This window comes from Rana temporaria, chromosome 5 (assembly GCF_905171775.1).
Source record: "Rana temporaria chromosome 5, aRanTem1.1, whole genome shotgun sequence".
NCBI classification, from domain to species: domain Eukaryota; kingdom Metazoa; phylum Chordata; class Amphibia; order Anura; family Ranidae; genus Rana; species Rana temporaria.
This window is the reverse complement of record NC_053493.1, coordinates 387,091,025-387,103,391: the sequence shown is the minus strand read 5'-3', so window position 1 is coordinate 387,103,391 and position 12,367 is coordinate 387,091,025. Positions and strand designations below refer to the sequence as shown.

At 43.3% G+C, this 12,367-nt stretch overlaps 1 protein-coding gene across 10 annotated transcripts in view; it reads right to left on the bottom strand.

The window, feature by feature from the left end:
* Positions 1–12,367, bottom strand: part of ENPP2 (ectonucleotide pyrophosphatase/phosphodiesterase 2) — a 205,368-nt gene that overhangs the window by 83,820 nt on the left and 109,181 nt on the right. For all 10 annotated transcript variants that reach the window (XM_040354894.1, XM_040354893.1, XM_040354895.1 and 7 more), the window contains 3 exons: positions 11,670–11,742; positions 9,634–9,742; positions 3,896–4,018 (listed from right to left, as the gene is read on the bottom strand). In XM_040354894.1, the coding sequence (XP_040210828.1) occupies positions 3,896–4,018; positions 9,634–9,742; positions 11,670–11,742 (305 nt within the window). The remainder of the gene's footprint in view (positions 1–3,895; positions 4,019–9,633; positions 9,743–11,669; positions 11,743–12,367) is intronic.

Sequence of the window (12,367 nt, the reverse complement as noted above, 5' to 3'; positions counted from 1 at the left end):
TTTTTACATCCAATATGGATCCCTCCAGTGGAGCTCCTTGGAGCACATGTTCACTCGTGACCAACACCTTAGACACTGGCAAAAAACTGAGGCACTCCCGGTATGGGAGGGGTTATATAGGGGAGGGAACTTCTTGCCTTAAGGGCGTGCCAGTGTCCACACCTGAAGGTACTCTCTATAACCCACATAGTAATTACTATGCTTCTCTGTGTCCCGTGATGTACGATAAAGAAATTTGTATTTTTTTACAAATACAAGGCTTCTGTTGATTGGAGGTGAAGAGGTAGGCGGATGGCCATCATCTCTACCTCAGCCATTCAGAGGAAGTCTTGTATTCTATGATAACAAATACAAGGCTTCCTGTAAATGGCTGAGCAGCACTCAGCTCGACTTGATTTTTTTTCCGGGAGTGAGATAGGAGGCCCCCATCCCATGGCCGGAACACAGCACTGTATACTGAATGTAGCTGTTGACAGCTGCATGGTTGAGCTGCCAGAAGAAAGCCTTTACTGCGCCAATGCCACAAAAAAGCCCAATGACACATGTCACAGTGTTGTTGGGCATATTGTAACCAGGCTTCCTTGTGGAACTTGTACAGTAAAGGCTTCTTTCTGGCAACTTGATCATGCAGCTTTTTTTTTTCCAAGTATCATCGTATTGTGCTCCTTAAAAACAACCACACCATCTTTTTCCAGAGCAGCCTGCATTTCTCCGGAGGTTACCTGTGGGTTTTTCTTTGTATCATTCTGCCAGTTGTGGCTGCAATCTTTCTTGGTCTACCTGACCTTGGCTTGGTATCAAAAGAGCCCCTAATTTTCCACTTGTTAATAAGTGATTAAACAGTACTGACTGATTGGCATATTCAAGGCCAATATCTTTTTATATCCTTTTCTATCTTGGTAAAGTTTCATTACCTTGTTACGCAGGTCTTTTGACTGTGCTTTTCTACCTCCTCATGGCTCAGTGTTTAGCCTGCTTAGTGCATCCATGTAAGAGCTAACAAACTCATTGGACTATTTATACACAGACACTAATTGTGATTTAAAAAGCCACAAATGTGGGAAATTAACCTTTATTAGCCATTTAAACCTGTGTGTGCCACCTTCTGTGTCTGTACCAAGGCCAAACATTCCAGGGTATGTAAACTTATTAGGACCATTTGGGCGATTTCTGTTATCAAGTTTTAAAAAGGATCCAAAAAAATGTGATAATAAATGGCTTCATGTGATTGTTATCCTTAAATAAAAGACCGTTTTTTGGCATGATCAGTCATATTTTAAATATTAATGCCAAAATTTCACAATTTCTGTCAGGGTATGTAAACTTTTGACCATAGCTGTAGTTTACATCAGGGCCCAGAAATGTGTATTCACAGCCCTGAAGCAAGGATGGTTCTATGGCATGCCTACAGCATAGAACCAATCTCGATGCATATAACCATTGCTGAAAGTAATTTGAGGCACAAGCTCATGATATTGTTTCCAGTATAATTCTATTTTCAATGCATTTGTTGAAGCCCTTGCAATGCATTGAAAATGGAAGCTTTACTTACCCCTATTATCAATGTTTCTAGTACAGACATGACAGTACACATGCTTGTCTCTCTCATACAGATCACGTTTACTGCCATAAGAATGAGTATTGTGTGTCCCCGATATTTTTTTCTTCTTTTTGTTTCCTAGTGGATTAGGGCAACATTGACCTGGAAGAGGAAGTGCCTGCTTATATGATCTGCCTCTCCGGGATCATAATCATTTCATGTTACTTCCATCGGAAGGTGTGTACTGTCATGATTCATAAAAGAAATGCCGACTTTCCAATTGAAGCATTGCCAATATGCAGTAGCATAAGAACATAAGAAGCAGATGTGCCTCTGCGATTGGGAAGGTCAGCAGGCCATACCTAACCAAACTGTCCTCTACATTGCCATCTTTTTAAGCAGTTAAGTTGCTCTCCCAGAGAAGAGGGCACATAGTGATAGAGAGGGTTAGAGGGTTTTAGGTAAAAGGAGGTAAAGGATGGATCTAAAAGCTGTAGATGTAGTTTTAAAAGGTTGGGCATTGCAAGTCTGGAGCAGTGGGTATGCAACAGGAGCTCAGCTCATATCCAACATGAGAGAAAAATAGGACTGTAAATATAGTACAGTACAGGACAGGACAACGGACTATTCAATGCTTTTAGCCGGTCAAGTTGTTAGTCACAAAAGGATTAGGTAACATTTTTTTTTATAGGTAGGATTAGGCAACATTTTTAAATCAGAATGTTATGTACTACAAGTTGTGAAATAAAAACCTAGTGTTTAAACAAAAAGTTCATTCTAAAAGCTTTAAAGAAGATCCATCATATTTTTTACACTTCTGTGACTCATGGAATAAAATACAGGTAGTACTTTGTCCCATGCCTCAAAGTGCTTTCTAACCCTAGATAGGAGGTCTGATCTTTCCCCCTCTTTTCCTGCTGTGCGGCTGCTCTAACAACAGCTATGAAGAGGACGGCTAATTGATAGCTGCCACTTGTCTCAGCTGTGAGCGTTTCCCAAGACAAGCAACAGCAAGAGGAATGCAGAAAGAGGTGGGATGTGTCAGCTTCTGCAGTCCTCTTGCTGTTGATTGGGAACGTGCACATGGCCGAGACAACCTGCAGCTGTGAAATCAGCCGTCTCCTTCATAGCTGTCGGATTGGTTACAGCAGGAGGGGGTGGGGGGCAGGTCAGACCTTATAACTAGGGTTACCAGGTACCTTGAAACGTGGAACAAAAAAATACTTTGATCCACTAGGGCAGTGGTCAACACTGTCCTCAGGGCCCACGAACAGGCCAGGTTTTCAACAGAACTAAAATATATCAGGTAATACCATTTGCTGCTAGTGATTGCAGTATTCTAGTCTGCATCTCCCCAAGGAAATACATAAAACCTGGCATGTTAGTGGGCCCTGAGGACAGGGTTGATGAACACTGCACTAGGGGACAGAATTGTAAAATAATTAGAATGATAGATCTTCTTCAACTAATACAGTGGCTGATGTTTCAATGTATGACAATAGATGATATCTCATGTTCTTGTAATGATGCAATGATCCATCCATTGAAAGCCAATGTATACAAACCAACATAATAATGCTGAATACTCTCAGTAAACCTCGGGAAAGTACAGTGCCTTCAAAAATATTATGTATAGGGAGTCAATGTAGAACACACAACTGTCTTAACATTAGCCAATATTGATTATGAATCCAAGAAACAAAAAAGCAGGCTCAATGCTTTGACAGTCCCTGATTGACCCAATTCAATCCACCTAAATCCATAATTCTACTTAAAAATACTCAGACAATTATGCCTCCCATGAAATCTAGCATTAAGCTCTCCTTGACTTCCCAGAACTCTCCCATCAAAAACAAATAGGCATGTAGGTAGAGTTAGGATATATACAGCATAGACTCTGTTGCCAAAGTCCATTAAATATATGAAGGCAGTGGAGTTTTCTGCTCTCAAACATTGACCAAAAACCTAAATATCCATAGAATGGTGGGTAACTGCTAGTTGAAAAAATAACCACCATATCTGAAGAAGCCACTTGAATGTGTAGCGATATATTTTCAAGAATAGTCCAGTTTTGTTTTTAACTTTATCAGCCTGTAACAATGTTCCGTGGGCTTGTGTCAATGGCATAAATGTAACATCATCTTAAGATGCTTCTGACATCATTGAGAACTATTTGACCTCTAGTTGATATATCTCAGACTTGCATTTGACCTGCTTCACGCAGGTTTGTTATCCCATACACTTGTATTGGAATGCAAAATCTACGTGAATCTGGTAGCACATTTTAGAAAGTCATTCATCAGCACATTGGGCATTACTACAGTTGAATTGTTGTCCTGAAATCACTGAACTCACGTTTAGCCACACTGTTCTTAGTACGTAAACGTCCTAGAGAACCAGGTAAGAAGATAAAATCATCCACATTGTTTAAATAGGAGTTCAAAAATTCAGTCCTCTCACATGTTGCTTCTTCCATGCCTGTGGAGAGAAACAAGTTAAAATGAGAGAAACTGTTACTATAGCACAAAAGAAAAATTAGACAGAAGTCTACTTGATAAGTCAACTAAATACATAGCCAAATATTGAAAAATAAAGCCTGTCCCCTGGCAGCATGCTGCAGAGGAGGATCCTTGCTTTCCGTGCTGAGACACAGAACGAGAACTCTCCAAGGAGAAAGGAACATGAATTTTATTGATTGCAAAAATGTAGGTCTTACTTCAGGTGTGTATCAGACTTTTGCAGAGAGCCTACTGCTTCCATACAGAGAGCAATGGTCCTTTACAGCATGCTGCCAGGGGGACAGGCTGTGGTTGCTTTCTAAAGACAACTATGAGACATTGCACAACTTTTGTTTTGATGCACCTGGAATATTGTTAACCAATTTAATTGAAACGTTTAGCTGGGCTTAAAAGGCAATGTAAAAAAACTCTACTACACATGGAGAAATATATTTGAGCAGCTTAGTGCAAACTGATGAACCAAGCATTGTCAGTGAACTTATACTAAACATACATTTGGATGATGGATTAGACCAGCCTTTTTCCACCAGGGTGCCCAGACACCCTGGGGTGCCTTGAGGTTTCTCCAGGCGTGCCTTGGCAAAAATGCCCAAAAAAATTGGCCAAAAATTATATACAAGCCAGCATGTAGATGAAGCCTGCCTTTTAGTTACACAACGCCACAGGTTTTCATTGTGCACCATTACAACTTTCTAGCTGCCGGCATTCTAACAAAAGGCATCAGTTGATAAGGAGGATGCCAATCGCCTGCATAGCATCCTTGCTTGTCCCTCCCCTGCCCCTCTCTCCATCAGTGTTAGGGTCACATTATCTGAGTGATGGAGAAAAACTGCGGAAGAAGGGAAACATTAGAATACTAATCAGTACCAGAGTGAAAAAGTGTATTTGCTTTGGAAGAATAAATCACTTCTAACGTTGGGCGTCCTGTTTGGACATGTGGTTGTTGCTGCATTATGTAAAACTATAATGCCGCGTACACACAATTGGACATTTCGACAACAAAACCGTGGATTTATATCCCGACGGATGTTGGCTCAAACTTGTCTTGCATACACACGGTCACACAAATGTTGTCGGAAATTCCGAACGCCAAGAACGTGAACACATACGATGGCACTATTAAAAAGGGAAGTTCAATACCAGTCGTGGTTAGTAGAAGTTTGGTGAGAGACGGTTCGCGCTTTTCAGCCTTGTGCTTTTCAGTCCGTTACAGCGTGATGAATGCGCCATCTTCATTACGAACGCAAGTTTTACCAGACCGATCGCTTCCGTCTCGTACTTGGAATTGTCCACACACGATCCGAATTTCAGAGAAATACTTTTGTTGTCGGAAAATTTGAGAACCAGCTCTCAAACATTTGTTATTGGAAATTCCGACAGCAAATGTCCGATAGAGCATACACACGGTCAAATATTCCGACAACAAGCTCACATTGAACATTGAACATTTGCTGTCGGAAATTCCGACCGTGTGTACGCGGCATTAGAATCGTTTTCACATTTTAGAATGGGGTGCCTCAAAACTGCCCATAATTTGTAAAGGATGCCTTGAGAGTGTTCATTTTTAAAGTGTGCCTTGACTAAAAAAAAAAAAAAGTTGAAAAACACTGGATTAGACCACAATTTATTTCTTTGCAGCAGTCTTTCAGCAAGGACACCAACAGAGAAAGAGCAAATCAGTGTTGGAAATGGGGTAATAAAAAATGTAACGCAGCAATGATCGCCTCCAGAATCTCATTCTGGCATTTTTTGTATGGGTAAATATTCTACATTAAGACAAACCAAACCCCTTTCACTGCTCAAAGGCCAACCTGTATCCTCCCTGATTCCCTGTAATCAGCAGGGTACCAAGGCCCTGGAGTCCACCATCCAAGTAACGGGCGCACACCAAAGACTTTCAGCTCTGGCCAAGGTTTTTTGCAATGGCAGCCCACTGCTCACTCCGACTCACAGCCATGTCCCTTGCTTTGAATGAGTGTAAGTGATAGCCAAAATGAGAGGAGGGGTGAATAGGAAGAAAGTCTTTTCTGAGGGTGAAGATCCACTTTAAGACATTTTAAGACAAGTTGAGGTGGTTCAAAGTTCAGATTGTTCTGATATCATCTGTGTGCCGCTCTTATTGGGATGTAGTAATATATGGCTCATACTATATTTAGCCTAGCTTCAAGATGTCCCTTCTCCGAATAACAAACACTGCCAAAAATCTTCTCTTGTCACACTTACATGTTCAGCTCATCCGAAAATTAAACAAAACAATTGCGTTTGGCCTGTACAGTTTGTTCTAACTGAAGAGAACCGAAAAAGAAACCAATGGCTTCCAAAAAAACAAAGTTCAAAGTTTAATAAACTGAATTAATCCAGCTTGAACTCTTGGATTTATAAAAAAAAAAAAAAAAGCCTTTTAATTAAACATCAAAATGTAATCAAAGCAAAGCTCTGACAGACGTGGAATTTCAAAGCTATTTATCGCCCCAGCTGGATAAACCTAGGCGCTGCTGGAAGCCAACATCCTTAACCTTGAAACATACAATTACTAAATTAAATGTCACCTGAGCCAAGAAAACTCAACAATACCAAGGCTGAGTTTGGCAAGTAAAGACATGTGCTGAACGCGTCAAACCATCTGATGGATTAATCCCCTAAAATCTACTTAGCAGGACATACTGTACCCAAAAAATCATATATCAAGTGTTAAATTTTTAAAGCTGAATTTCAGGCAAATTAATATGTTAGGTCCCTGTAAAGGGCAAGATCCAGCCCATCTGATCTGGGGGCACAGTAAAAAGTCAAGGGGCAGATAGTGCATCAGTGTCACGACCAGTGAAACAGTATTAAAAAGAGCCTGTGCCCCCTTGAATCAGGTGTCACCATCAAGCGTACCCCTTTACACCTCATGTCCCCATCAGAGTCCCCCCTTAGATCTGGTGTCCCCATCAGAGTGCCGTTTGCAGCAATTGTCCCCATCAAATGTGAACTGTCTGCATAAGACTGGCTCATGGATCAGTGGATGCACTCTAAGAGACCTGGGGGGGGGGGGGGTAAAGCAGAGTTTAGAGAAAAGAAGAAGCAGCACAAGTAACCAATCAGTTGTGCTGCAGTGCAAGAGGCATGCCGATAGGAGAGGAGAACAGAGTGGCAAAGAGAGGAGCTCATCAGTCTGCTGCTCCTTCTTTCACTGCCTAGTCACAGGGTAGGGTGGGGAGGATACCTGCAAGTTAAAGTAAAACTGCAGCAGAAAAAAAAAATCAGGTCCTCCCCCCAGCCAGGCAGGGATATACTTCATGGCACAGTTGTGTAAACCTCAGCGCTGGCTAAATTGATAGAAATACAAACCATTTGGCAGGAAAAGCTCCCATATACTGTATGTATTTTATTGCTCACACGTGCATCGTGGCCAGGGCATGTATACACCTACGAGGGGCTGCATGCTTTAGGTGGGTGGTCAGAGGGTAGAAAAACCGTAGCTCAACTGCCTGCTTTTCCCATCTCTGTGACCGTCCGTGCAAAGGAACCCTGAATCTGTACACCAAGCACATACTGAATGCAGACAGGTATGTTTAAAATAAAACACGTAGAAAGGAAACTTTTCAATTTCAGAGAGTGTAAGAGGACACGGGCCACACAATGAGATTGGGGGAGAAGCGGTTTAACCTTAAGCTGTTAAGGGAGGGGGGGGCTTTCACTGTCAGGGCGATTAGGATGTGTGTATGGGGGCTTAAGACTGAAAGAGGAAGGGGCATCAAGTTGATCCAAATCAGGTGTCCTGCAATTACATGTGCTGAATAGGAAAAAGGCTGACTGGAGGACAGAGCAGAGAGATCTCTTCATTAGTCTATTTGCTGCTCCTTCCCTGTCCAGTTGTAGACTGGGGGTGGGGATGTGACCCAGCTGTGTTCCTTAGCTGCAACATATAAAAGTCAGGTGATCAGGCTGGCTGTGCTGGTTGACAAGCCTGATGACCTGACCCCTTTCTTATTCCCAGAGAATGAATACACATTGTTCAGCAGCCAAGACATCTATTTAGCTGTCTACCTGCAGCTCAGCTTTAACTTGGTATTTTTAATTTGGCAAGATTATATTAGGGTAGAGATAGACCAACCAGACAAAATAAAACTGGTACGAACAGATAATTGGTTGATCCTGGAATCCTATCCCTCCCTTTTCCTCCCCCTCCCTCTACTTTCTCTGTCTGCTCCCACTCTCCTCTATGCATGAGAAGGGGAAACTGCAGCCCTCATGGGTAAAGCGGTTAAAGCTGTAAGCAGGCTAGATTACCAAGGTGATGCTAGCAACTATGGGCCTAATCCACAAAAGGGATACGCCGGCGTATCTACCGATACGCCGTCGTATCCCTGTTTCTATCTATGCGGCTGATTCATAGAATCAGTTTCACATAGATAGGCAGAAGATCCGACATGTGTAAGGGACTTACACTGTCGGATCTTAGGATGCAGTACCGCAGCCGCCGCTGGGGGCATTTCTCGTCGAAATGCCGCTTCGGGTATGCAAATTAGCACTTACGGAGATCCACAAAGCTTTTACGCTTCGTTTTTTCTCCGTAAGTATTAGTTTGCCATCGCAAAATTAGGGCTGCTTTTACAAAGTGTAAAGTTAGTACACCATGTAAAAGTAGACCCTTCTTTCCCGCGACGCTGTCAAATTTCTTTTTAAATTTTTTTTTTTCCCGCCGCATCTTTTTTTTTTTTCCGACGCAACTTTTTTTACCCGGCGCGATTCACAAAACTCGGCGTAACGTAAAACCGCGCAAAGCACATCGGGAAAATCGCGTCGGGAGCATGCGCAGTACGTCCGGCGCGGGAGCGCACCTAATTTAAATGGGACTCGCCCCATTAGATTAGGAACGCCTTGCGCCAGACGGATTTAAGTTACACCGCTCAAAATTTCTAGGTAAGTGCTTTGTGGATCGGGCACTTAGGTAGAGATTTTGCGGCGGTGTAACTTAAATGGGAAAAATTACGTTGCACCGGGTTTTTGTGGATTAGGCCCTATGTTCCCAAATCATCTTCTCCGATCTTTTCCTCAAGAAGCCTGATACTGTGACAGACCAGGCTGGAACCACGGCCAGCATGTTTCAGTTCAGGGGTAGGGCACGGAACCAGGGAGAGGTCCGGCTCTGCCACAGAGTGCTCCCAATGGGGTGGTGGGCTAGGCATCTCCCGGCGTGGTTGGTTGACCCCCTCTAGTGCTCCCCAAGGGAATTCCACAGCATGGGACACGGGTAGCTTATGATGGGACTCCATTGGACAACCCCCTGGAAAGGGGGGAAACAACCTTAGATCTAAAAAAACTGATTTCACTGTCCTAGGTAAACTCCTAGCCTAAATTCAGATGGCTTGTGATACAACCTGAGCTCCTTACGGCAAGCACATTTTACTATCTTATTGTTTTCATTTGTTCTGTAACTGTGAATGTAGGCCTTGTAGGCCAAAGATCAGAATGTTATTGTATGTTCTCCTATTCCTGTTAAACATCAATAAACATTTCGAAAGTAAAATAAAAATTGGTGTAGTGCTTTTACTGTATATCCATTATATTATAAAATCAAATATTTACCGTGATCTCCCACAAATATAATATTGACGCATCGGTGTAGTTTCATTTGCTTTAGACCATCCATTAACATGCCCACAATGACATCGATTTCCTTGAGTTGATTAGTCAACTGAAAAATGAAAAGACATGAGAGAGACTTGAAGTAAATTGAAATCTGAAGACTTGCATTCAAATGCAATTTAAATGCAGGAAAACGACACCCATCTACATAAACCAGTATTAGGACAGACTAAATACCTATGTAACTGGAAAAAAAAGTGTATATATATATATTTTTTTTAATTGAACATTTTTGTGAAACATTTTATTAAAAATCAGAGTTCAACAGTCAGTAATCAAGTTAACCTGACCATTGGCTGTACGCAGCCAGAAAGGGTCCTAATAGGATACGAAGAAGCCCAGTGGTATAATTTGGAGTTAACACGTACACAATAAAGAGCATAGGTAGCAGAAGCCTATAGGAGAAGGCTCCACAATGTGACACATATAGTATTAAAGTAAACTGTGGAGGCTGCCGGAAACGTCCTTCTGAACATGCTAATTGCTAAACTGCAGTGGCGGTGCGTCCGTAGGGACGCAGGAGCGCCGCCCCCTCTGGCACGCTCACAGCCAGTAAAATATACAGATTCATACACTGTATGAATCTGTATATTTTCGCCGCTGCCGCCCACTATTCAGCTGGCCGGAAGTTGAGCGCCGGTCAGCTGAATAGCGGCAGCTGACTGGCTGTGTGGAAGTGCCTATCAGGGCCAGCGGCCCTGATAGGCTGTCCGAGTACAGCCCTGAGGCTGTAGTCGGCTTCTGGAAGCTCATCCTCGGGACGTACCGGCCGTACGCCCGAGGATAAGACTGACAGGCGTCTCAGCCAATCAGGTAACCTGATTGGCTGAAGCGTCATCGAGGGCGGGACGAGGGACATCGAGGGACGTAGAAGCCATAAAGGTAAGTGCCAGGGGGGGGGTACTGGGCATGGTGGCTACAAGTGGGGGCATAGTGGCTACAAGTGGGGGCACAGTGGCAACAATTGGGGGCACAGTGGCTACAATTGGGGGCACAGTGGCTACAATTGGGGGCACAGTGGTGACAATTGGGGGCACAGTGGTGACAATTGGGGGCACAGTGGTGACAATTGGGGGCACAGTGGCAACAATTGGGGGCACAGTGGCGACAATTGGGGGCACAGTGGCTGTGTTTGATGGCAAAGTGGTGACAATTGATGGCACAGTAGCTGCGTTTGCTGGTATGGCACAGTGGCTGCGTTTTGATGGCATGGCACGGTGGCTGCGTTTTAAAGCATTGGCACGGTGGCTGCGTTTTGATGGCACAGTGGCTGCGTTTTGATGGCACGGTGGCTGCGTTTTGATGGCACGGTGGCTGCGTTTTGATGGCACGGTGGCTGCGTTTTGATGGCACGGTGGCTGCGTTTTGATGGCACGGTGGCTGCGTTTTGATGGCACGGTGGCTGCGTTTTGATGGCACGGTGGCTGCGTTTTGATGGCACGGTGGCTGCGTTTTGATGGCATGGCACAGTGGCTGCGTTTTGATGGCACAGTGGCTGCGTTTTGATGGCACGGTGGCTGCGTTTTGATGGCATGGCACAGTGGCTGCGTTTTGATGGCACAGTGGCTGCGTTTTGATGGCACGGTGGCTGCGTTTTGATGGCACAGTGGTTGCGTTTTGATGGCACAGTGGTTGCGTTTTGATGGCACAGTGACTGCATTTGATGGCATGGCACAGTGGCTGTGTTTTGATGGCACAGTGGCTGCGTTTTGATGGCACGGTGGCTGCGTTTTGATGGCATGGCACAGTGGCTGCGTTTTGATGGCACAGTGGTTGCGTTTTGATGGCACAGTGACTGCATTTGATGGCATGGCACAGTGGTGACAATTGATAGGTACAGTGAGGCTGCAATTGTTTTTTTTTTTTTTTCGTTTGCGCCCCCCCAAAAATTAGCCACTGCTAAACTGTAATCCTGACCCTCTGAATTCAATTAAATGAAAAGTCATGCAAAATGGCATTAATAAATCTGCACCAACCTCAGTGCTAAATGGTCCATATTTGTGTCCCGTCTGATCAGGCTGCTCGGAATAAAGTGCATAGACATAAGGCCTGAAAGGGAAGACAGATAAAAGTAATTGAGTTAGCAAAGCTTTAGGTATTTTTAGAGACGAGGTACATTTCTAGGCAACATTTACATCGACCATCTAAACCCTGGTACACACGATGAGATTATCGGATAAATTATCATCTTTTTTTTATGCATGTCAGTCTCCATATTAAAAATTAAGAGGTTACTAAAAGTTACAAAAAATTTTGTACAACAGGATAAAAATTTGGAAATTTGTATTGTATTTTCGGACAAAAACTGTACTGTTTAAACGAAAATCATACGCTGGTATTGTACAAGAGAATTTTTCATGCTTGTCCCATTGGATATTTTCACACGACCTGTCGAGATTGGCGCTCGAAAGCCGTATACGAATGATAAGATTATAGTACAATCGCTTCAAAGGCAGCGTTTTTAATACGATTTTCTGATCATGTGTATGGGTCTTAAAGTGGTTAAAAACTCTGTACAACCACTTTTACCTACAGGTAAGCCTATATTAAAGTATAAGTAAACCACCCATACCGTTTTCAGCCAAGGAAGCTGCCATCTTTGCCTCTGTTTAATCTGCACTGCCATGATGCTGCACATGTGATCAGTTATGACACCAGGCATTGCATGGTTTGA